General features: G+C 39.6%; 2 protein-coding genes across 2 annotated transcripts in view; one reads left to right on the top strand and one right to left on the bottom strand.

Moving 5' to 3' along the window:
* Nucleotides 1-7,701: 7,701 nt before the first annotated feature.
* On the top strand, nucleotides 7,702-9,698 carry LOC306868657 (putative ATP-dependent RNA helicase DDX28). The gene has a single exon (XM_079414929.1). The coding sequence runs from the start codon at nucleotides 7,847-7,849 to the stop codon at nucleotides 9,506-9,508; it is 1,662 nt and encodes a 553-aa protein (XP_079271055.1). The 5' UTR covers nucleotides 7,702-7,846; the 3' UTR covers nucleotides 9,509-9,698.
* A 2,743-nt stretch (nucleotides 9,699-12,441) lies between these two features.
* LOC306880119 (galanin receptor type 1-like) overlaps nucleotides 12,442-27,304 on the bottom strand; it is an 82,453-nt gene continuing 67,590 nt past the window's right edge. Inside the window, exon 3 of the mRNA XM_079433439.1 lies at nucleotides 12,442-13,359. Coding sequence (XP_079289565.1) covers nucleotides 13,042-13,359 — 318 coding nt within the window. The 3' untranslated portion in view covers nucleotides 12,442-13,041. The remainder of the gene's footprint in view (nucleotides 13,360-27,304) is intronic.

The raw sequence follows: 27,304 nt of genomic DNA on the forward strand, positions 1-27,304 counted from the left end.
AAAATGTTTTAGACTCCGTTTCCAAGTTGAAAACCTGTTTTGTGCTGACCAGTTGTGATTGGATCACAGAAAAAGCTTCTTAATACCAGGTAGAAACAGCAGGGCCTCTGAAATATTTATGAAAGCACAAGACGCTACTGAATCTACAGTGTGTCGTGACCAGTGTAGGTCGATTACAAAACAAATTACTCTTATGATTCAATTCTTTTTTATTAAATCAAAAACATGCAGCACAACCAGTGTAGTCTGATTCTCGAATGAATGACTAATTTAGAGAACCAACCCATAGGCCTAATTCTCAAACGTTGACTCTGATGAGTTTGTTCTTTTCAGTGAAACAAATACATGCAGCAGAAAAGTCATTAAAAAGTCACTTTTAACATTTAAACACAACTTTTGCAAAAATGGCAGTAAATACTGATAATTGGAATTATTAATTACAATTATTCCCAAAATACAGTCCTTAAAAGTGTGATTTGTTAAATGTTATTTGTATCTTTTTATGTTTGCATTTTACTGTCTGGCACAAGCTATTTAGTTGTGAGGTCTACAAACAGCAGCACAAAGCCCATGCTTCATACTTCTGCCACCGATTAGAGCACTGCCCCCCAAAAACCAACTGCTTTAACCACAACTATTCTTTCTCAAAAAGCTGGTTGACAAAACCACCACCAACCAGCATAAAGAAACTTGGACCAACTTGGAAATTCATAGATAGTTAGAGAAATCAATAAACTATACTGATGGGAAAAAAGAATATGTCGTGGCCTAATGGTTAGAGAGTCGGACTCGTAATCCAAAGGTTGTGGGTTTGAGTCTCGGGCCAGCAGGGATTGTAGGTGGGGGGAGTGAATGTCCAGCGCTCTCTCCACCCTCAATACCACGACTGAGGTGCCCTTGAGCAAGGCACTGAACCCCCAACTGCTCCCCGGGCGCCGCAGCATAAATGGCTGCCCACTGCTCCGGGTGTGTGTTCACTGCTGTGTGTGTGTGTTCACTGCTGTGTGTGTGTGTTCACTGCTGTGTGTGTGCACGTTGGATGGGTTAAATGCAGAGCACGAATTCCGAGTATGGGTCACCATACTTGGCAGTATGTCACTTCACTATATGTCATGGTTTGGTTTCGGTTTAGTTCCTGTTTGTCCTTATTTGGTCAGTTTCCTGTCATTAGTTAATCATTGTTTATTCCATTCACCTGTCTTGTATAATCTATACTGTTTCCTCATTAGTTTGTGTTCTTTATAAGCCTTGAGTTCTGTAATCTTCTTCGTCGTGTCTTATAAAGTTATGTTTCTGCTGTTTATCCTGTTGTTGAATACGTTTGCACCATTAAAAAACCTGATTACTCTGAATCCCTCGTCTTCCTGCCTTCCTGAATTAGCATTTCGTAACAATATACTGTACAAGTCTACATTTGTGCGTTTTTCCAACAGAGAAAGTTCCAATCAAAATCGGACCAGCTATTTTTCCACTTCCTAATTCCCTGTTTTAGTCCTCTATTGATTCTTCGAAATTACGACAAATCACTAGATCCTTTTACTAAACGCTCTGATACAAGAAGGGCAATACAGCAGTAACCAGTACTCTCCAGACAACAATACAAATCCCTTTGATATCAAGGATGCTGTTGTATCTAAGCTCTGGGTTGAACAAGCTGCATTATATCTGACATCACAAGTGGCGTGTATTTGGCTACAGCATAAAATGAAGGCTAGAAAGGGGTCGAAGAGCTTACAAGAAGAGCCACAACCAATCAGAGCTATTTAATGCTCAACATAAAACCTTTTTTGAGAGAGAGAATGGTAAGAGCTGTTATGAGAGGTGCTGGAGGATTGTTAGTGTGAGGGGCCACATAAGCTGTGGTTCTTATTGAGCACACAATTTATCCCATGTAACACAACAGCCATGGTGTTGATGTAGCAGACATCATTACTGCGAGGCAGTCATTAAAGCTCAGTGTCTCATGGGGATGCGGTGTTTCAGCTGTAATTGCTCTCAGCCTCAACACAAACAAACCTTTTCAGAGGCATCAGTTCATCTAAACAGTTTTTGCTGTTCAACAATAAAACAGATTTATTGCAAAAAGCAGAAAAACATCTTTAAACAAATCAGACTAAGGGGCTTCAGTACATTAGTAATATTAGAGAGTGACTCGGCACAGAGGGAAGATGTTGGCCTACGGAAAGGCTTAATAAAACAATACTCCTGCAAACAACATCATTTTGTCATTCAAATCACACATCATAACTGTGTTTCTCTCATGCTTAAACATATAATGTTTGCAGTGTTCTCCGAAACACATTTTGTTCAGTGTAATTTGATCTGATATCCAATGCCATTCTTTCTGCAACTGCCCCGTAATCAACAACCATTTTATATAATTATTTAGAAACCCAAATATTGTGTCTCTGTTTGTTTGGATACAAGAATGGATTTTCATTTTATGCCGAGAAAATAATTAATGCTGGTGGCGGTATGGGTTCCTTCACCCCTCTCTGAGGCTGTGACAGTGTAATTTGCTTGAGTGTTGATAAAAACCCACCAGGGATATCAGATGGAAAGCAGAATGAGACAGAGGAGAGAGAAGTGGAAGTTCTCAAGACAAACCATAGTCAGGACTTAAGGACTCCAGGGACACATCTGATTTTAATCAGTGGCTGATTGAAAAACAAGCCACTTGAAAGAAAAGCAGCACAACATTTATAGCTTCATGAAGCATACTGAGAATCCTGTTTTTACAGTATAAAAAAAAGATAATCTAAAATCATGTAGACCTGGGATAAAGTTAGTTTCACAATTAAAGATTTTGCATTTCAAACAGCACCTGTGTCAAATATTCTATGAAAAAATGGGGGAAAATAGTACCTACATAACATATTTTCCTTCCGAGGCATTTCACAAATCATCCATTGTCTGAAGGCAGGCATTATGGTATGGTATTGTAGTGCAACTTGGGTACTTTTACCTGCATTGAAGTAGGCCTACAACATGAAAAATTCAAATTCGCTGTAACAGAAAAGGCTGGACTGAGAAATGTTTAGTTTTAACATAAAATTTTCACTCAGGATACCCACATGCAGCTATGTAGCAAACAACACCAATAACAGCCTGACATCTACAGGAAGACTGCCCTGCAATTCAATAAATATTCAATATGATTTTTCGGGCCTCATAAACAACTCTGCCATTACTGAGACGGATAGCTCAGGAATACAAAAAAGAAACTGATGTCTGGACCAGAAAAAACACATTAGACAGGAAATTTGGATTACTTGTAAAAAAAAAAAAAAAAAAAAAAAAAAAAGAGAAAAAAGTTAGGGTATAACGTGTCTTTTCTCATTGGTATGATGCATTTTTAAAGAGACTGAGGCAGAGCATGTTTTGAAATAACTGCATTGCAATAACATTTCTGTGCTGTTTTTGCTTCTGCCTGTCAATTGATATAAGTGAAAACACTCAAGTGAAACACCAATTTATTGCAGGACTCGTGGTTAAAAGAAGCTGTTTTGTTTGAGCAGAAATAAAGCAAAGAAAAAAGTGACACTGCTCTTATGATAATATTTTTGACACCATACCAGCACCATATGGGGGCACCATACCAGTTGCTCAAAGAAAAAAAAAAACGTGTTGCGCCATTCCGTGCTTCACTTACATTCATAATCCTGTGAAACTTTTTTGGGTGGTGATTTTAATAACGTGTTTTAATGTCGGTAATAATTTCACCACCAAGGCATCTAATATTCTCTCAGTTTCAATGTTCCCTTACGAAAATTAGCCATGATTTTAAACACGAATAATAAAAAAATAATTATGGTTCCTGTAGCCATGGTAACCGCAAATTAACCATTATTTGTTACTTCAAATAATAATATACAAATAAGTATTAAGATAATATTTTTGTGGTTATAAAAACAAACCTAAGCCAACACCAGCCTTTAAAATTGTCATGAATCTAGTCTATGAACTTCTGTTAACTGCACTACACTGACTGTTGCACGCCACCTCAGACTACAATTCCCATCATCCACTGCACTGACGACACACACACAGCTGATTGCACTGATCACACACCCTACATAAACCATGGACTTCCTCTCAGCCCAGTATTGTACAGCGTATATCACTCTCCTAGCGATAGCGACTCTACGGAGCCCCCTCAGTTATCATTGTCTTGCCTTGTGTGTTTTCTAGTGTTTTGATTCTTGCCCGTGTACCTGGATTATCTCTCTGCCTTGCCCTGTTGGATATTGTTTGCCCATCGTCGACCCACGCTTGCCCTAGGATTACTCTTTGTCTTGCCTGTGATGTTCCTGTTTGCCATTGCATGGACCTTGCTTGTTTTGTGACCTCGCCTTTGAATAAAGCCTTGCAAATCGATCCGCACGTCTCACTTCTGGTTCGCCCGTAACAAAAATGACTTAAACTGCATTATATAAAAACGAGGCAACCCTGCTGAAAAAAAAAAAATAGAACATCACAGAAAATTCAAATACAATCACAAATGAATCACAAATAAATCACAAATACCATTACAAACCATCAATTTTTAACCATTAAAACCATTTTAATGGTTTTCTGTTGTGTGTTTGGGGACATATTCCATTAGGATTTATTGGTTTTAACAAGCCACCAATAGAAGGAGACCAATTACCATTACAGTATCCATTAAGCCAATACAAGTCCCATCATAAGACCATTACAAATTTTGTGATGGTGTCTATTGTTTTTTTTTTTTTGTTTGTTTTTTTTCAACATAACATGTACAAATGCCTGCAAAGGGAGCCAAAGACCTGGTAATTGCTACTGTTATACTTACAGGATGATCAGATCCTTGTTTAATGGGCTATTGACCAAACATTTAATTCAAATATCCACTTAATCTTTTCAAATATTTATTAAAAAAATCTTATTAAAAAATTAATAGCCAAAGGTAACTATCTAGAGCTACAATGGTAATTTGTAAATAATACAATTTAATTAAAATGTATTTATTTACTTTAATAAAATCTAAAAGTTCTATTTTGACCCTAGGTGTTTTTTTGTTTGTTTTTACTTTCATAATATTTGAAGGAGGGGGCACAACAATGCAATCCTGCTTAGGGCACCCATTTGGCAAGCAGCGGCCCTGCACTTTCTAATACTCACACCAGGAGTTGTTTATCTCCCTTTGCAGACACAGCTGAATGTCTGTGATTATCTGAATGCAGGTCAGTCACCTCTGTGGTTTCAGGCTGGAACGGAGATTAATGAAGTTGCCAGGGGCACACAATTAATTTTCATGTAAAGTGTTGGTTATATATTCCTTGAAATTAATATGCACCCTCAGAAAAAAGGTACTGTCACTGGAGCAGTACTCATTCAAACGGTACTTATGCATACCATTTAGGTGCAATTTTAGGTACAAAAGTAAATATTTTCAAAATTTCTCACTTGAAAAAATACTGTAGTAATTTATAGTAAATACTATTTTGAATGTTTTTGAACCATACTATAGTAAAGTGTATTATACTGTATATTATTTACAACACTTTGTTAATGAATGCTACAGCATACTGTAGTAATAACTGTTGTGAACTGATAAACCGTAATAAATACTGTAGTATACTTTAGTTTTTACTACAGTAAACTGTTGTGTATTGTAGTATAATATACCCTATATTTGTAGAAAACTTAGTACAGTATTGGGTAAAGTAATTTGCTTATATTACTATAATTGTTATATTACCACAGCAACTATAGAATTACCACAACTAATTAAAAAACAAATATAAACACTGTAATACCATAAATTACTATAGTATTTTTTTTTTCATGTGGGGTACCACACCAGTAACAAATCTTGTATCTTTTTTTCTGAAAGAGTGCATTTTGTGTAGGTAAACATTTCTACCTTTAACTGTCAGTTGTGTCTGTGTTTGTGTTAATGTCTCATGTCATAACTGCTATTCAGACCCCTGTATAAAAGTTGATCAGATTATTAAACAAATCTGAATTTTCCACATAATCAATCAATGTCTGAGAATAAAGAACGTTAGTTATGCACTTTTGCAACTCTATTTGAATCTTTCTCAGCAGCTCATTCAAGCCATCATAAAACCACTTTAATGTAGAGTAAGGTCTAAAACACATCCGTTTTAAGAGTGTAGTTATACGTATAGCTCCCCAGGTATTGTATCTGCAGCAATATGTATCATTTATTTATTTGCCAGCTATTAGTCTATAAAATTGAATCAATTGATTTTCTGATATCAATAATATTACATTTTATATTACAGTTTTTCTCGATTGCTAACACACTGATTAATTTGGCCCAATTTTCCAAACCATTCATATAGTTCTCAAAACAAACACACGTTTCTCAAAACTTTTAACACATTTCATCTGTTTGCACACACGTTCCAATTTGCTCAGTGTTCCATCATTTTGCACAGGTTTAACCATGTTCTCATTCAGAAAACACAAACACACAATATAATTAACTCAAGCATCAAAAAATGAACTCAAACAGCACACATGTATCCCTGTGTGAACATTAAGTAGCAAAACTAATGACACACAGGTCAGAATCTCAGGATGATATGATATGCACAGTAGCACAAGTGGTTATGGAAAATGAATCCTGGTAGTGGGAGACAAAGAGGAATAGGAGGAGAAAAGAAAAATGAAGGGGATGAGGTCAAAGGTAATTTGTTCCTGATGAAATACAAAACAGTATAGTTGACCATGTTCTTCTGCATGGACTGACCATGAGGGAAGTTGGTCTACAGGCTCATCTACAAGGTTTCAATACTACTTACACATATGATATAATTACAGTACATAGCAGCAGTACTTCAGATGAGAGAACGTTCATTATTCTATGTACAGTAAAAACTGCAGCACATGATGTACACCCTCAAACTCATTACTGTTGAACTGATTTGTAGCTAAGTAGTCCTTACATGTACTCTATTTTTGCTGAATTGAGAGACGACTGTCCAGAGGAGGCAGAGAAGTCTTTTTTTTCAGAAGACTAAGAAACTGCAGTAACAAATAAGCATACTACCAATACTGTAATGCAGTTTGGCTGAGGATGCTGAAATGAATGAATTTATTTATTTACAGTAACTGACGGTATATTCCAGTGTGTGTTTACTGTATATTCAGTTGTTTGGTCTTTGAACTTTTCTCTTCTAGTGCTTTTCTTCTACTGTAAGATATCTTTACAGCCGTGTAATGAAAGTAAACTTTTCTTAAAGTTTATTGCTGAATTTTACTGTATCTGCACCCCTTTATTTATGCCGTATACTGTAACAGACATTGACTAGCAAAAGGATTCCTATTTCCCAAAAGGAGGTTTTTGTAACAGTCTTTTGAATTGATCTCACTGTTCTCTAGACAGGAAAGTAGTCTGAGTATTTGACAGGTTTGTGTATCAGCTGAGGCCAAAGTTTGAGTCTGACGAAAGAGAACATGTTTTTGACTAAACTATTTGATTTTGACCTGGAAATTTAAAGTTTGCACAAGTTGGTGTGTAATTTTGAGATTGTGTTTATAGTTGTGAGAAAATGGTGAATTGTTTCATAAATTGTGTGTTAGAAATCGAGAAAAACTGTAATAATAATAAATGATTTTATAAGAGTAGCACGCTATTCCTCACCTTTGAGCCATGGGGCTTTAATTTTGGCGTCTTGGGTTTTTAAACGTCATCATTCTGCGACCGGACGAACTAAAAGCATGGGTGCGTGTGTGTTCAGTGGTTTATCGCGTTTGTCACATACAAGATTATTCTTAAGTAAGTCTGCGGATTAAACGGGACATCCAATATTCACCTTCGCGTGTGCTGTGGAAGTACCTCGTATGTACAATGCAGTCAGTGAAGATAGGACGCTGTGCCCTTCTCTTTTCCAAACTCTGTCTTTCGCAGCTCGGCTGGGGACAGATCGCGGGTGTACGCAGAGTGACAACCGCTGCCTTACAGCCTGTGGTGATCCGCATCCCGAGACGCATGCAAGAACGTATAGAGAACATCAAACAGATGCAAAGCAAGAAGTTTGACAAGCTGCCAACAGTCAAGCCTGGAAGACTGTTGATCAAGTGCAAGAACCCGCAGCTAAACCAGTCTGTCGGCTATACACTTGGGAAATTTGAACAACCGGTTCTGACATCCAAGGGATGGAAGAGTAACAAAGCGTTAGGGGATTACTTCTCCATAAACAGCATTCAAAGTGCTCCACCGTCTGTCCTCAAGCAGAAGGACGAGGGTGATGGCAGTGCTTCCGTCCCCCAAAAGACATTTAATTGCTTCAATATTTGTCCAGAACTGGTCGAGACTTTACACAGCCAGAATATAATTCACCCCACCACAGTCCAGATGCAAACCATTCACAAAATACTAAAAGGACGCAATATTCTCTGTGCTGCAGAGACAGGAAGCGGGAAAACACTGGCATACCTCCTTCCCATCATCCACAGGCTTCAAGCGGACAGGCAGGAGGAGCCCTTCACAGACTCTGAGAGAAACATTCACGCTGTGGTGATCGTCCCATCACGGGAACTAGCAGAACAAGTGACATCTGTAGCTCGATCGATCAGCAAACCGTTTGGACTCATGGTCAAAGTCGCAGGAGGTGGGAGAGGTGTGGGTAACATCAAAGCGGCGTTCACTCACGGTCAGCCGGATGTTTTAGTGGCCACTCCTGGCGCCCTGCTGAAGGCCCTCTGGAAGCGGTTCATTAACTTGAACGAACTAAATTTCCTAGTCATCGATGAAGCCGACACTATGTTTGACGAAAGCTTTGCAGGCATGCTTGAGAATATTCTTTCGCATACCGAGGTGGCATCCAGGCTCTCGGAGACGGTTGGGCTTGTCCGTAAAGCTCAGCTGGTCGTGGTGGGAGCCACATTTCCGGGTGGCGTAGGGGAGGTGCTCAGTAAGGTGACTGACCTGGCCAGCATGGTGACCGTTAAAAGCCGCATGCTGCATCACCTCATGCCACATGTAAAGCAGACGTTTCTCAGGGTCAAAGGTGCAGACAAGATTCTAGAGCTTCACCAGGCCCTGAAGAAGGCTGAAATGGAGCACAAAGGTGTTTTGGTGTTCTGTAACTCGGCTTCCACCGTCAACTGGCTGGGCTACTCACTGGAGGAAATGGGTGTTCGTCATATGAGGCTCCAGGGAGAGATGCCTGCGACTATGAGAGAAGGAACTTTTAGGAACTTTCAAAAAGGGAATGTTGATGTTCTAATTTGCACTGACATAGCTTCAAGAGGTTTGGACACACAGAGAGTTGGACTTATTGTCAATTATGACTTCCCTGAGACCCACACAGATTACATCCACCGGGCAGGGCGTGTGGGGAGAGCAGGTGGATCCGAGGGAGGGGAGGTGCTGAGTTTAATTACGCACCTTTGGGATGTGGAACTTGTGCAGAGTATAGAGACAGCAGCCAGGAGGAGAACATCTTTACCAGGGATGGAATCAGAAATTCAGAAACCCAGCCATGAAACAGATTTTAAAGAGATGTAGGAAAATGAATAAATGAAGATCGACACATTAGCCTTTTAAAACAATGAAACGTTTGTTTTTTTTTGTTGTATTAAAACTTTAAAATAAACATGTTAAGAACAGTTTGTTCTAAAGCTTATGTTCAATTTTTTACCAGACATCTTAATGGGATAGTTCACCCAAAACTCTGACTTCTGTAAGACACACAGATATTCTGAAAAAAAAAATCTCTTTCTTTCTCTCTCTCTCTATTATTTTGGACCTGCTTGACTTTCAGTGTATGGACAAAAACCTCTTCAAGAAATCATCTTAGGTGTTCTGTACAATAACATCATATAGATTTGGAATGAGAGAGTTCTTTGTATATTTGTTGTATTGAAACTTTAAAGGGCTTAACATTTTAGAACATTTTGACCTAAGGCTTCTTTTCACATTTGTATTAGATTTCTTAAAGGGCTAGTTCACCCAAAAATGTGAATTCTGTCATCAGTTAGGTTGCGTCCGAAATTGCTTACTCTGTGAGATGGTACTACTTTTGAATAAGTAGGCCTAATTACTTTATAAAAAAAGTTCTATATAGTATGAATGTAATCTGAACTTACATTTGTCATGCTGTTATTGTCATGTGACCTTCAGTGTCAAATGCAGTGCTTTACTGCCATTCACACAGGTAAGCGTTCACCTCTCACCCGTTTTTTGAATAGCATGAATTTGGACATAATACTTATTTCATATAGTTTGTGATTTCTGACGCAGCTTTGCTCGTCCTAATTTTGTTCCAAACCTGTATGATTTTCTTGCTTCTGCTGAACACAAGCTATTCTTAATTATTATTATTATAATTATTTTTTGCCTATATAATGAAAACCAGTCAGATTCAGTTTCGGACCTTGCTGACTTTCATTGTTTGCACAAGACGTTTGTGGTCCACAGAAGAAAGAAAGTCATACAGGTTTGGAATTAAATATTGCTTCACTAAACATTTAAGAACATTTTGGCCTGAAGCTTCTGTTTACATTTCTGTTTTAGACAGCTTAAACACAAAGGCAGATGACTGAATGTTGTTTTGTAATTTGAAAATGTTTGCCATGAACCTCCCACCATTTTGTGTGGGCTTATATAGGCCATGCCATTATGTGAGGTATTTGACACTGAACAATTAATCTTACAGCAAACAGCCCAATTTAAATTTTTAAGGTGGAAGTGTTGCTGAGACCAAAACACATTTAAATGGCAAAATTGCAGTTTCCTGTTTTACTGGTTGATGTGATGTTATTTCATAGCTATCTTTTGCTTAATGGGAGTGAATGTGATAGAGAGGTCTTAAAGTGAGGCTGTATGCTTCACTACCAATTGTTTATTATTACCGCACAACTGCAGGGTTGCCATGAGATAAATTTGAACTTTGCAGCAGTGTTATTGAGAAGAGGGTCTTTCATAACATTGATCAGAGAAGACATAAACAGGGAGCTGTGAGCTGCCCTGATGGGCTCATTTCAAAGAAAACGCAACCTGGTCAAACAGAATTACTCCCTCATTAAGTACACTTGCATATTTTCTTCAAGTCCATTTTGTGAGTTCTAGGCTTTATCTAATGCATGAAGGACAAACAAACCATCACACCTACCTTGAAATGTATTTGGACTGTGCCCTTCAATGTTATTGACTGTTGTGTACAGCGCATTTTTGGCTTTGAAATGCAACAAATACTTTTGGGGTTAGAGTGTGCACTTTACATTTGTTTAAAGGTATATTTGGTTCACCAGAAATGCGGACAGAGATCATTTTGTTGGTTGAAGTGTTTAAAAAATAGATATTTGGGATACATGTGGCTCACCATCTGCTTTTTTCACTACTTAGATATTTGGTGTAAAATGTGTAGAGAATAAGGTTGAGTATTTGCAGTTGTTAGTGATCCAAATTATGTTTCAGGGACAAGTAAAATTATTATTATTATTATTTATTTTTTTTGTTTGTTTCTGCCATAAATGATAATCAATTTGGCATGGTTTGAAAATAATCTGACTGAATTTTAACGACTGGACAAAAAGTTATGGAATTACTAATAAAATCAATGGTCGGTGTGTGTGATATGTGGTGCAATCATTGATTGATTTAGCAGCTTCTAATCTAATTGTGATTTGAACGAAATGCATTGTGGAAAAGGGATGTTTGTTTAAATTGACATTGTCTGAACAGATTAACTTTGTTATTAATGATTTGTCTGAGCATGATTTAGCAACCAGTTTCTGGATATTTTCCCAGGCTTTTCACCTGCAAGATCTCCCAGTCTAAAACTGTAAGATAAATCTCTTTTCATGGTGCACTGCCAGACCTATAGTGCTGACACTATGTGAAATATAGCATATTCTCCGAAAAGTTCAAATATACACATCATATACTTAAAAAAGAAGAACAAGTTACCAGTGTGCACTTTGAATCAGCCATTCCAAAGTTATGCAAACTGAAAAAATTGTGTCATTTTTAGGGTTTACTTACAGCACTGTGTTGTTATCATTTGTAGTAGTATTATACCACATTATTGTAAGAACTGCATTGTCTGTTGATGCATTTCACAAGGATAAAGGCATGAGCGAATAGCATTGTGATGGTAGCATCTTATGCAAGCATATTCACCTGACATGAATCTGACTTGGAAAATAAGCCATCCATCACGTTTCTTGTCACTTAAAAGGGAAGTTCCTAAGTTTTGAGACTCTTAACTCATTCCTGATTAAAAAAAAAAAAGAATCAGTGTTTATAAGAGCTCCTGTCCTGGTCTCTCACACAGAGGTGTGAGTAATAGACTGGTGAGAGATGGACACACACAGAGTTTCCATTGGCCTTTTGTTTAGGACAATCTCTGCTATGTCAAACAGTTAACCATAAGCACTGGGATAAAGATAGCGACATCCTCTTTAAAGAAATAACCACTCTAACTTGCTCTTAAAGGACCAGAAAACTTAAACATATTTTATTGTTCATTGAATTAGATATTTTTATTATTTGAATTCTTAAAGGGGGTAACCTTCAATAATATTTTCTTTTCATAATAGATGTATAACCATAAGACTGGACATAATACATGTAAACCAATGTCACTGAGTATATAATTACAGCAAGTAGGTATTAAAGTTTATGGCAAGTTTAAACTGAGACAACATAAACTATGCAAAAAGGTGTTCAGCCAGCACAGTTCCTTCACAAACAGTCATGCTCTTTTAGTGATTCTCAAACATATCAAGTATAATTGTTGTAATATATATTTAAATTTATCTCTACATAAGTTTGAATTTCAATAACAACAATACATTTAACAGTGAACACAAAAATGTAAAAACATTTAATTGACAAACACCATTTACACTTAAATAGTTATTGGCAAATGCCTTTATAAACATGGATTGAGATATTATACAATGGTTTTACTTCTCAAGGTAACTTAATTTTTACTGTCCTTGTCAGTCAAACCTTGAAATGTAATCCATGACAGCACGGCCTGAAGCAGAGACAACAACAGAAATGTTTTTAATGATACCTCTAAACATTTTGAGTCAGATGTTAGTAGTGGAATGTGTCATGGAGAAGTTTTCCATGCGAATGCGCACCACTTTTTCCACGGGCGGTGGAGAGTAAAAAAAACGGCACGTGAAGACCTGCTTGCAGGCTTTTCTGAAGTTTTCAGAGAGGAAGGCATAAAGAATGGGGTTGACACAGGAGTTTCCATAGGCCAGGCAGTGAGAGATGATGCGAAACGCAAAAGAAGCATCATTCAATGGGAACTGGCCGAATTCTACCCACATAGCGATAATGTGGTGCGGCATCCAGCAGATGAGGAATGCAGCGACGACCAGCAACACCGTCTGAGCTGTCTAGAAAACACAGGAAGAGAGAGAAAAACAGGTTGGTTAATCATACCTCAGATGACCTGATTTTTTTACTTATTTTTCTCATTTATACATAAACAATCAACTTTCCTTAAATAATTAACAGTGTTTAAAGGTGTTAGCACTTGTTGTTATTCTGTAAAAAGCACTGGTCTCTATTAATAGATGACAAAATGTATTGAGATTCAACAGAGCGTATGATTCAGAACGGTAAATAAGTATGTGCCATTACAGTAACTGGGATGAGGGTCACTGTAAGTGGAATGAGAATAAAAGGCTGGACAGGTCATTATAGAAGGCCACAGACTGTTCAGGTGACAGACTGTTCAGGTGACAGAGGGTTTTGGTCTCGTTTGCTCTGAACTTTTGTCTATAATGGTGTTGAAAAAGTGGAGACCAAAGTGGGAAGAGAATGACATTTTCTTCCTGATTTCTCAACATGGAGCCAAACATGTTTTTTGATTCAAAGCAAATGACACCAAGTGAACCTTTCTGAGGGCTTTATATTGCGTAGCTCATCTCGTCACAGATGAAGCGACACATCCTTTGAGTGGGTAGATGAAGCCCAACACCAGAAGATGAATGGTGAGAGGAGAAATTAATTAATTACAACACTAAAATTAGCAGTAATGCGTAGAGGTATGAGATATACCTCCTAATGGATGTTATGTAGTCGCTCTGTTTAAAATCTATAATATAAATTGTGCCAGGCAATAAGAATGATGATGACTGCTGTGCTCGTTGTTTTCAGAGAGGTTGGAAAAAAGATGACAATTTCCAGAAGATTACATTCATTCACTTCCACAATTTTGTGCAGCAGCTGGTTTTCAGCACACTGGGAAAGCAGACATTACCTTCCCCCAATATATGAACTCATTACCAGTGGAGAAAAGCCAAGCCAGACTTGTGATGTGTCCATGTAGACAGCATCTGTCTAGCAGACGTCACAGCCCACACATTGTGATTTGCTTAAGGTTAAGTACAGCTTGTAATATAATAACAGAATGAGTAAAGCTAGTTAGGATAGTCACATACAAATATACATATATATACAATATCTTTGGCAGATTAAGGTTAACTCTAAGCCTAGTATTTGAAGTATTTCAAACACTTAGTGATAGAACATCAAAATGAAAGAAATACACAGTAAAATGCTATAAAAAAAGACCTAGATACTTGAAACATGGTGTGGGCGAGTAATAGAGAGAGAGAGAGAGAGAGAGAGAGAGAGAGCGAGAGCGCGAGAGAGAGAGAGAGACCACTATGATTAGTCACAGGATAATAGTCTAGCAGAGTGCAAGAAATTTTCTGGTAGATTGGCGCCGTTCTCCAGGGATGTGCTTCGGCCCTTAATATCCTTTAGAGCTTGAAAGCTTGATAGAATGATTTAAAGGGGTCATCAGATGCAAAATTCACTTTTCAAGTTGTTTGAACATACAATGCCCTCCATAAGTATTGGAACAGTAAAGACAAAATTGCTCTGTTGGCTGTGGAGTCGAGACATTTGCAAATATGATTAAAAGATGAATATGAGACAAAACTATAGAATGTCACGTTTTATTATTAACCGTTTCAACATATGTTTTACCAAATAAAAAGAACAGCACTTTTACAGTTCATCCCACTCATTGATGTGAGCATAAGTATTGGGACAGATGAACATAAGGCAGATATAAAAGATTAAAAGCTATTATTTAGTTGCAGATCCCTTGCACACAATCACAGCAGTGAGTCTGTGACCCATAGACATCACCAGACTCTTGGTCTCATCCTTTGAAATGCTTTTCCCAGCCTTTAATGCAGCCAATTCAAATTGTTGTTTGTTTTGGGGAGTTTCTGCCTTTACTCTTCTCTCCAGCTGGTGAAATTCATGTTCATTTGAATTTAAATCTGGAGATTGACTTGGGCAATCTAAGACTTTCCATTTCTTTGCCCTTATAAATTCCTTGACTGGGTAATACTGGTAGGGTATTTTGGGTCATTGTCCTGATGCAATATGAAGCACTTCCGAATTAATCTGGTGGCATTTTCTTGAATATTGGTAGGCAAGATGGTTTGTATCCTTCCAAATAAATTTTGCTACTGTCATCATACATTAAGTCATGAGTAAAGTTGAGAGGGCCTGTTCCAGAGGACGCCATGCATGCCCATGCCACGGCACCACCTCCACCATGCTTTACAGATGAAGCTGTATGCTTGGGATCATTGCAGTTCCCTTTTTTTCCCCACATTTTTGCTTTCCCATCACTTAGATAAAGGTTCATCTTTGTCTCATCGGTCCATAAACACAGTTCCAAAACTCATCTGGCTCACCTTGCAAACTCTAATCTTGTCTTTCTATTTTTGGTGCTGGTCAGAGGTTTGCATCTTGCCGTGTAGCATCTGTAATTCTGTCAAAGTCTCCTGAGGACAGTAGATTGTCAGAGCATCACCCCAGCTTTCTGGAAGTTGTTGGTGATTTTACAGACATGTCTTTTAGGGTTAATTTTCACAGCTTTTATGATTTGGATAAGAATCTGGAGCCATACCATCACTATGGCATATCCAACATGTATCCGCATACCTGGCAAAAACATGAAACTGTAGAGGATCAGGGATGTTGGTCTCATGAAGGTCTAAAATTAGCCAGTAATGAAAAAAAAAAAAAAAGTGTGAAAAGTACAGTTGCAGTGAAAAGTTTGAATTGTACCAGAGCTCTCCCCTCCTAATCCTATTTACATGGAGAATATATAGGCCTACAGAATATTACATTCTGCATGATAAAATATAAAGATTTCACCGTGATCTGATTCTGTAATGTTTTTTTAGTTACTAAAACATTACTTAAAACCATGTTTTACTACGTTTATACATGTGAAGACGAGCGGAGAGTATAGAATTACTAGATTAAGATATTAGCTAGCTACCAAATATGAGCATATTAACAGCGTAAACATGAAACATATGCAACCATATACACTGAACAAAATTATAAACGCAACACTTTTGTTTTTGCCCCCATTTTTCATGAGATGAACTCTAAGATCTAAGACTTTTTCTATGTTCACAAAAGGCCTATTTCTCTCAAATATTGTTCACAAATCTGTCTAAATCTGTGTTAATGACCACTTCTCCTTTGCCGAGATAATCCATCCACCTCACAGGTGTGGCATATAAAGATGCTGATTAGACAGCATGATTATTGCACAGGTGTGCCTTAGGTGTGCCACAATAAAAGGCCACTCTAAAATGTGCAGTTTTATCACACAGCACAATGCCACAGATCTCGCAAGTTTTGAGGGAGCATGCAATTGGCATGCTGACTGCAGGATTGTCCACCAGAGCTGTTGCCCGTGAATTGAACAATTGAACAATTGAACAATCGGTTGCATAACCAATTAATTTCTGCACAAACTGTCAGAAACCGTCTCAGGGAAGCTCATCTGCATGCTCATCGTCCTCGTCGGGGTCTCGACCTGACTGTAGTTTGTTGTCGTAGCCGACCTGAGAGGGCAAGTGCTCACATTCGATGGCGTCTGGCACTTTGGAGAGGTTTTCTCTTCACGGATGAATCCCGGTTTTCACTGTACAGGGCAGATGGCAGACAGTGTATATGGCGTCGTGTGGGTGAGCGATTTGCTGAGGTCAACGTTGTGGATCGAGTGGCCCATGGTGGCGGTGGGGTTATGGTATGGGCAGGTGTATGTGATGACAATGAGCTGACAACGAACACAGGTGCATTTTATTGATGGCATTTTGAATGCACAGAGATACCATTACGAGATCCTGAGGCCCATTGTTGTGCCATTCATCCACAACCATCACCTCATGTTGCAGCATGATAATGCACGGCCCCATGTTGCAAGGATCTGTACACAATTCCTGGAAGCTGAAAACATCCCAGTTCTTGCATGGCCAGCATACTCACCGGACATGTCACCCATTGAGCATGTTTGGGATGCTCTGGATCGACGTATACGACAGCGTATTCCAGTTCCTGCCAATATCCAGCAACTTCGCACAGCCATTGAAGAGGAGTGGACCAACATTCCACAGGCCACAATCAACATCCTGATCAACTCTATGCGAAGGAGATGTGTTGCACTGCGTGAGGCAAATGGTGGTCACACCAGACTGGTTTTCGGACCCCCCCGGATCACCCAAAACAGTAAAACATCTCCTTTTTAAGAGTGGAACGGAACTCAATCAATATGCGAGCGCGTCTGTCGGAAGAGCGCTGACAAAAACTGATCAGCTCTCTCGCAGTCTTCAAATGAGGTCGTTCTTCCCCGCTAAAATGCTTTCAGAGGACGCTCGGCAAGATGGCTGCTGCCTCGACAGTGTGCAATCTAGGGCTCCTACATATGCGACCGCTTCAGCTCTGGCTAAAGAGCCGGGTGCCACAGAACGCATGGCGCACGGGCACCTTGCGCATCAAAGTGACGTGCGACTGTTTGCATACGCTGACCCCTTGGCGCAATATGACTCTGTATAGCCGGGGTGTTCGTATTGGCCAAGTGATCAGAAGAAAGAATGTTACGACAGATGCATCAAGCACGGGCTGGGGAGCCGTATGCGATGGCAGACCAGCCTTCGGGTCATGGTCAGAAATGGAGAAGTCATGGCACATAAACTGTCTGTGCTATACACCTAGCGCTCGAGTGTTTTCTCCCAGACATTCTTCAACGTTACATTCTCATCAGGATGGACAGCATGACAGTGGTAGCGTTTATAAATCACCAAGGCGGTGTGAACTCGCGACGACTGCTGCAGCTGGTGAGAAACCTCCTTCTGTGGGCAGATCGACGCCTCCTCTCCATCCGGTCAGTACATGTCCCCAGACGCCTGAGCTACGGCGCGGACTTACTGTCGAGGGGCGGGGTAATCCACGGGGAGTGGAGATTACACCCTCTGACAGTCATAATGATTTGGAGTGTATTCGGCAGGGCAGAGGTGGATCTCTTCGCATCAGCGGAGAACACTCACTGCCCGCTGTTTTATTCACTGACACACTCTCCCCTGGGAGTGGATGCACTAGCCCACAGCTGGCCGAAAGTACGCAAGTATGCCTTTCCTCCAGTGAAACTTCTGCCTCGCGTGCTTTGCAAAATCAGAGAGGAAAAGGAATCTGTTCTGTTAGTGGCACTGAAATGGCCCAGTCAGCTGTGGTTCCCAGAACTGGTGGAGATGCTGGTAGCCCCCCCGTGGACTATCCCAAATCCAGAGTCATGGAGCCTTCATGTCTGGCCGCTCGACGGAGCTTGCCAGTAAAAGATGCTCTTCCTCAGCACGTGTTGAACACTATCTCTGAGGCTAGGGCTCCTTCCACGAGGCGTCTTTACGCACATGAATGGAACATTTTTTCAAGTTGGTGCATATCGTGGGGCAAAGACCCAATTAACTGCCCAATATCAATAATTCTTGCCTTCCTCCAATAGCGATTTGATAGTGGTCGTATGCCATCCACATTGAAAGTGTATGTGGCCACTATAACAGCCTTTCATGCACATGCTGAAAATCGCCTGATTGGCAGAAAGGACCTGATCATACGTTTTTTAAAAGGAGCAAAAATGCTGAACCCACCTCGCCCTTCTACTCTACCCATTTGGGACTTGGCGCTTGTGCTTGACGCTCTCACGGGACCCCCGTACGAGCCCATACAATCAGCAAGATTGCGAGCGCTCTCTCTCTCAAGACAGCGCTCCTGTTGGAGTTGGAGACCTGCAGGCGCTTTCAATTGACGACTCGTGTATTGAATTCGGGCCAGGTGATTGCAGACTCACCTTGAAGTCTAGAAAAGATTATGTGCCTAAAGTGCTTTCGACTACATTTAAAGTGCAGGTCATAACACTATTTTCTTTCCGCCCCAAAACACTGACCATGACAGAGCCGCTTAATACACTCCTGCTGTGCCCTGTACGTGCGGTGTACACTTATATCGAGCGCTCTGGACAGTTCAGACTCTCGGAGCAGCTATTTGTATGTTTTGGTGGACGCACAAAAGGACTGCCTGTGCCCAAGCAAAGGCCGTCACACTGGATCGTCGACGCAATTGCTTTGGCTTACAGTTCTAAGGGCGCGGAATGTCCGATAGGGGTTCGGGCCCACTCAAGCAGCGAACTCGCGTCCTCCTGGGCCTGGGCAAATGGCACGTCTATTCAGGACATTAGTATGGCACCAGGCTGGTCGTCACCCAGCACTTTCGTGAGGTTTTATAACCTAGATATGTCGTCACTTGCCTCGCATGTGCTGTCAGTGCGAGCAGCGCATGCGCCTACTCAGCCTCAGCTATGATCTGAGATGTGTATCAGTGGTTTCGACTAGGTCGTATACATCCTGTATTGACGCACCACCAATTCAATGCTGTCCCTGACAGTTTATCACAATGTTATGATATAGTTCACCATGTCTTTTAGGACTTGATCACCATCATACTCTGCTTATTGAGCACCGCTACGGCTGTGCACCATAACACATGATTTCATTGAAATTAAACAATTTCAACTAATCTATATGTGAAAGCACAGAAGCCGCCGCCTTTTCACATTGTCTGTTTCACTGGAGTTAACTTCGCCCCTGGTGTGACGCGACATCATCTAGTTGCCGCACCACCCGACTTTTACATGGTTTCGACTAGGTCCTGTAGACCTGAGCTGTGTTTACTAAGTTAACTGCTCTCATTTTGGCTCCGGATGTGAAACTTGACATACTTAGTTGAGCCAGGCTCCATCGCTGTGACACGGCGGGATTTTATACGTTCCCATAGCAACGTAGAGTGACCGAATTGAAGGGGAACGCTCTCGGTTACTTGTGTAACCTCGGTTCCCTGAAATGAGGTAACGAGACATTGCTCTTATCGCCATGTCACCGAGCTCAGGATCTTAGAATGCCAAGTTGCTTCAGTCAAAGATTCTGAATGGATGACGTACAAGCACTGCCTTATATAGAGTGGGATTCCTGCTCATATTTCACGCGCTTGAACGCCATTGGCCAATTTCACTAGTGTGATTCAATAAGGCTTCAGAAGTATTCGAGGAAAATATATTTCCGATAGCAATGTCTCGTTCCCTCATTTCGGGGAATCGAGGTTACGTATGTAACCAAGAGCGTTCAGCTGTTGTGGAACTTCAGCTCATTCAGTCCAGATAGAGGGGGTGGAGTTATGAGACTTTACTGACAGTTTGAGCAGTTCCAACAAGATTTAGTCACAAACTCTTTTAAATACCTCTCACTGGCTAAATATTTGTAAAACAGGCAGACAAACGTAAACGTTGACCAATAGCATTGATCTATTGAAGAAGAAGAAAAAAAAAACACCGCCACCAAAAAAAAAAAAAAGGGCACTTTGGAGTGCAAGGGAAAAAGGCCATGTGCCCTGCACAGGTTGAGCCCTACCTGTGCACGTGCCTGGCAGTATGTATAAGAAACTATAGAGTTGATAATCATTCAGTGTTTTTTTTTTTTTTACAGCCCAGTGGATCAAAAAGGAAATGCCATCATATACAGTATGGCGAATAAAAAGGTGATCATAGAGAGAAATGGATAACTAAAACATTACAAAACAAAACAGTCAGTACATTAGCATTATAGGTAAACTGATGCACATTTAATTCTGCCACCACTGTTTTCCAGAAATCAAAACTTTCTCACTGACAGACATGCATATGCCAACTATGCAGAATTAAGGCAAAATAGAGGCTGGGGACACTAAGGTCATCGCAATGAAACATCTTCAAAAATATAACAAAGTTTTCATTTTTCCATACATATCTTTGTCCACACATCAAACAATGAGCAAAATGTATACACACACTGAGAGGAATTTTCTTCCTTGCATTTGATGACTGACCTTAGCTCTGTCTACTGTTTCACAAACACGGGTAGAAAAAAACCCTGACATTATGAGTGAATGTGTAAATTTTGGATGGTGTGAATGGACTGCATAAATAATGGGGCTAATAATAGCTCCCAGACTGATTCAAACATAATTACTGTTATTTCCCCTCTCCCACCATCCACAGAACCAACTGTCTGAACCCTGGGTGAAGGAAAACAAGTTGTTTATACAGCACAGTTTGTGACGGTACCAGTTTGCAGTCTGTTACTATGAGCTGAAAGGGTTTGTCAGGGGTCAGACTCCTGTTGTGACCTCCACTGTCTGCAATTATCTTTCTATTCCCTTCTCCTTACACTCACCCTTGGTCTTCCTTCTCCCTCTCACTAATCTTGTTTTGCTTTCTCATAAATAGTTCTCCCCTTTCCCTGTCTTCTTCACTTTCATCGCATTTTAGTGTCAACCTTCAAATAAATGCTACACAGAGAAAATAAGATGATAAGTCTCTCCGCATAAGCTGCATCAGGTTTGTAATCCACTGCTTGTCCACTGTTTTTCTAGACTGGAGAATTAAGCTTTTGTCAATAATAAATTTAATTGGAAATGGTGAACAATTAATTGGTGAACAATAGACTGCTAACAACTCATAAATAAGTGGAAACTGACAAGTAGATGAGAATGGGAAATCATTAAAGGGGTCATATGATGCGATTTCAAGTTTTCCTTTCTCTTTGTGAGTGTTACAAGCTGTTTGTGCTTAGATAAGATCCCTAAAGTTGCAAAGACTAAAGTCTCAAACCTAAAGATATATTCTTTATAAAAGTTATGACTTGTCCACGCCCTCCTAAAACGGCTCATTCAAACACGCCCCCACATGTCTACGTCACAGTGTGGGAAGATCTGCATAACACCGCCCAAATGTTTACACAATGAAAGAAGGTGCGATTTTTATTGCGATTCAGTATTGTTGCTGCTACCGGCACCATCTCCTGTACTTTGAAGTACTTTGTTTGGGCTTCCAAAAGAGGACATAACTAGAAATCAGTGGTTAAGTTGCATTTACAACACTGTTTGTTATGAGCCTAAGTCATTTGTTCGTTGTTTCCAATCTGCCCGCTTGTGTTCTCTCTGTGTATGTGTATGTTTGTGTTTCAGATGGGCATTTCCTTGAGATAATTTGCTGGAGGCTGCAATTGGTTCTCCTCCTCACTAGACCCAGATATAATGACTGACCCAAACACTCAATCTCAGCCATGATTGTGCCATTGTGTGTGACTCTGTAGTTTGCATTTGTGCGCTACCGTCGTCGAGTGTCTTACCAGAGAGATAGTGTGTGGGTGCTTAAGATTGAGTGTGATTGTAATTCTGAGATAGTATTTTTGTTTCCATTCTGTGATATTCCTTGTTAACTTGACCCATGCCTGATTGACTATTATTTTGCATTCCGATTGTGAATTTTAACTTGTATATATCTTTTGTAAATATTTTGAACCTTATAATTTTTGAATAATAATAATTTATTAACTTAAACCACATAAACACATTGCATTACACCAAATACACACAAAATTATTTTTAGCAACGTCATATGACCCGTTTAAGAGAAGATTTATGTTCCCCTAGTCAGCTTAGTTTTGGCTGTGAGGAATATATTTAATCATAACCTATGTCAAGGCTTGATCATGATCACTTGCCTTTTCTCATTCATCACCAATCCTAATGTGTTAGCTTTGCGCTTGACCTTGATTGCTTTATAGAAGTCGGGAAATTGGAAATTACAGCACGTTTCAGATAAAAAAAAAAACGCGATTTGTAATCCAGAAAAAAACTGTAGCCTACTATATCCATTTTAATAAAAATGTGTGTGGGAAACAGAAGAAGAAATCATATCTTTGCAAGATAAAATGACAAATTATTTCCATGTTTTCCCCAAATTACAGCACCCGTGAGCAGGAGGATAACATTTGTTCTGATACAGCAAAGTCTTTTAAGCATTTTTAAAACAGTTCCAATACAAGGCATTTTTCAAAACAAATGAACACTTTCCCATTTTTAAAACATGTAACTTATTTACTATTGTGCCAGTTTCTATAGCTATTTTGACTTTTTATTTTGTATTCGCTGTGCGGCTTGAAAAAATGTTTCCATTAAACAAATAGACGCGGCGCCTATCTTTAGTGAAGCCGCACGGAGAGCCGCTTCTGAAACGCGCTGCGGATCGACTGGAGCGGGCGCGATCAGCTCCGGTGTAGAGGGTGACACGGGACACAGGAGTGAATTTTCAAACCTCTCCCGTCCCACTCCCACAAAAAAAATCCCGTCCCATCCGAATCCCATAAAAAAACTGGGGGGAAATCCCGTCCCGTCCCAATCCCAGAAGAATGACTCCCATTCCCTCCCACTCCCGTGTTGTTGTTTTTTTTTTGGCTGGAATCTGTCAGTTACAGTAAAAAAAAATACAGTACAGATCACAGCATGCCCAGCTTAGTTGAATAAAAATCCAAAATGTAATTTATTTTATTGAACTGAAAGTCATCTTAACAATGCACAGTGTGTTTCATGTTGAATTTTATGCAAATCATCCATCCATCCATCCATCCATCCATACACACACACACACACACACATTATATAAGGAAGGAAGAAGGAAGAAATTGTCGGTTGCCTCGAGGGGGCTGCTTTGCATGTGTGACGCTGAAGGCCACTCGTGCCTGAGTCTGAAAAGTACTTAATCAGTTGTCTACAAGTCTTGCAGCTGGCGTATGGCGTTTTCACGCCATCTTTCTCAACGCGTAAAATTTTTTTTTAGAATAATTTTTAGTTATTTCAGACCGCCCAGAAATATCCGTGAGCACAACTGACGCATTATTTTCAGACAGTAGTCGTTGCAGTGTAGCTTTCACGGCTGCCTCCATTTTGGTTATGATTTTCACGGCTAAAAAGTGCGTGAAGAAGCCTACTTCTTCTCTACCATTATTGGTGGTTGGCACTATCGCCACCAACTGTTACGGGTGTGTGGAGCACGCCATTCACTTAACCGCTACACCAAAGCAAACAAGAGGAGAGCATAAAGAGACAGGACAACTAGTATTGAGTTCAAAATTAGTTTATTTATTTAAAAGGTATATTTCTGTATAGTTATAGTTATCATAGTGTTATTACGATTCCCGGTCCTGCCCACTCCCGCTTACATTTTTTCCAGTCCCGTCCCAATCATGTTATTAATAGTGATTTTGTTTCCCATCCCGTGGGATTCCCGCGGGATTCCCGTGACCCGCGGGATTCCCGAAAAAATGTCAGCCTCTACTCCGGTGGCCGCGTCGGAGTGGCGGGACGGTGTAAATCAGGGGTTATATACTGCACTACAGGCTACAGCGACATCTATTGGATTTTACTGATATTGCATATTGGAACAACTGCCTCACGGACTGAATGAAAACGCCCGTAGTTTGCCCACCTCTGCAGATTCTTATTGATTTATTTTTAATCCCTCGCGGGCCACCGCAGGAGTGATAGCGGGCCGCAGATGGCCCGCTGGCCGTAGTTTGGACACCCCCAGGGGCGGACTGGCCATCTGGCAGACCGGGCATTTTCCCGCTGGGCCGATGTACTTTTTGGGCCTATAAATCTTCTCATATATTTGTCTGATCGGCCCATAAAACTCTTAGCAGCCTATAGTGTTTCTGCCTAAATAGTTGACGGCGCTGTGGTCTTTGCGGCTGTTTAATGTATTTGACAAAAAAAGTCGGTTTGGGATTTTTTTCCCCCAGACAGACCGGCCCATGAGACATTTAATCAGCAGCCCATTGGTTATTTTCTTAATTGACATTGGGCTGACCCAATCACATCTTTAAACAACTCCCCTTTTGGGCTCTCTCTCTCGCTCTCACTCTCTCTCTCTCTCTCTCACTCTCACACACACACACACACACACACAATGGTGTATTGTAACGAAGTAATAATACTTTGTTACAGTACTTAAGTATTTTTTGGGAGGATCTGTAGCCTACTTGACTTTTTATATTTCAGCCAACTTTTACTTTTACTCCGATACATTTCCCATTTACATTTACATTTACGTTTGTAAGTTAGAACAGCTTTGCTCATCTGCAAACCGTGCAAACAAGTGCGCGCACAATCGCGGATGATTCATTTTCCACTCAAAGTCTGGGGTGTGTGATACAGTATATCTTCTGCAATAATAGGGTAGCCTATGTGTTGTAATGATGTGTGATCTGACATTATCAAGTAGGCTATATCATCAAATCACACACAGAGTGCAAGCACTTGATTTATTAATGTATTAAACAATTCCAGGCATTCTAAATTATAGACGGCAAAAATGCTTCTGTATGCTTTTTATATTTATATAATATAGGTAACTTCTAAATTTTGCACATATCACCTGGACTATATCTATATCACACAAAGAGTACTGTTTTTCAGCAGATATCAGCATGAACACATTTAATAATCATTTCATACAAGTCCAGTAAGCAATAAGTGACTTCCATTTTAGACTTATTGCTTGTTTTCCTAAATTTTGCCAAAGAAAATAGTTCCAAACAAAGATCACAGCACTGTTTTGCGTCTCTGAGCAATGGACGGTGTACTTATTGAATTAATCTGCTTTTTGAATGAATCGGTTGAATCTTAATGACTCACTCATTAATGGTCACTTTCTGTCACCAAAGTCTTTGCTGTCACCTACTAGCGGTTTTAATTTCACATTTTGGCTATTTTTTTCATGTTTTAAATTATTTCAAATATCAGTATTCGATGTTTTATGTTAAAAACACAACATTAGGCCTATTTATGCATCTGTAACTGCAGTTTAAATGCATCCATGTCCCCTGTGAGATACATTAAACTGTGTTAATAAATACATCTTAATGCTATTTCAGATGCAGATTCCAGAAATGTTTTCCGGATGAATGAAGTACCGAATGAAGTGCTTCCTATTCTTACCCAAAAATACAAAATGGAAGAAAGAGTTCAAACTGAACACAGTCTTGCTACTAAAGCTGTATGAATATTTTTTTATATTTATTTGCTTATTTTCCATTTTGCATTTACTTGTACTTTTACTTTCAATACTTAAGTACGTTTAAGATTTTTAAAAACAGTTTTCGTACTTAAGTACAATAAATATCATATAAGACTTTTACTCAAAACGAAGGCTTCAACCTCTACCAAAGTAATTTTTTGGTAAGACACCTGTACTTTTACTTGAGTATGGCTTTCGGGTACTTTATACACCACTGCGCACACACACACACACACACACACACACACACACACACACACACACACACACACACACACACCCACACACACACACAGGATGCCTTCTTATGCTTTTAAAGCTTCATCCAAGGAGTTTACAGATTTGACACTATGGGAAACAGTGATCATCTGATCAACAATTTATCATGTCTCTTCCCTTTCTCCCTCAAACACACAGGCACATACACAGGATGTCATAACTAGGCCTATAGTTTTAGGATTCATCAGTGTGGATTATAGTTTTATTATATTAATAAATTACACTTTTTAGAAGTTTTTAATGTGTCAACTCTCACTCTTTCCTACCTATTATTATATGGCTTTAGTGCTTTTATGGAATAGGAGCTGGTATACATATTCAAGGGCGTGCAAAGATGGGTAGTACTTTGATCGTATGTAGTGGGCCGATCTGGGCCAAAATGCCAGGGCCGATTTTTTGTCCCAGTCCAGCCCTGGACACCCCTGACCTAGTTAATAAACCAGCACATTAGACCATAGTTTGATGTTCGGTATGAATGAAAACTGCCTTAAAACAGATTAAGAGTCATTAGCACTAGAGTTTGGCAGTAAGGATGTTTCCTCCATTATGTTTAGCTAATTAAGCAAATTTTAAGGAGATTTTAAGGATGTAATTTTTTAAGAGTTTATAATGAAGGTACATTTTCTCTTACTCAAGTGAATTCATGATGGCAGAATGAATCCTTGGCCTCACACACTGAATACTGCTTTTCTTTTATGGCCGCCTTTGCAAAAAATAAATAAATAAAATAAAAATAAAACACACAATAAAAACAAACCAACCTCAGAGTCACAGACATTCCTTCTTGAAGG

The sequence above is a fragment of the Barbus barbus genome, assembly GCF_936440315.1.
Source record: "Barbus barbus genome assembly, chromosome: 1".
NCBI lineage: Eukaryota > Metazoa > Chordata > Actinopteri > Cypriniformes > Cyprinidae > Barbus > Barbus barbus.

Coding starts and splice junctions, on each gene's coding strand:
- LOC306868657 (XM_079414929.1), top strand. CDS start 7,847: ATGCAGTCAGTGAAGATAGGACGCTGTGCCCTTCTCTTTTCCAAACTC.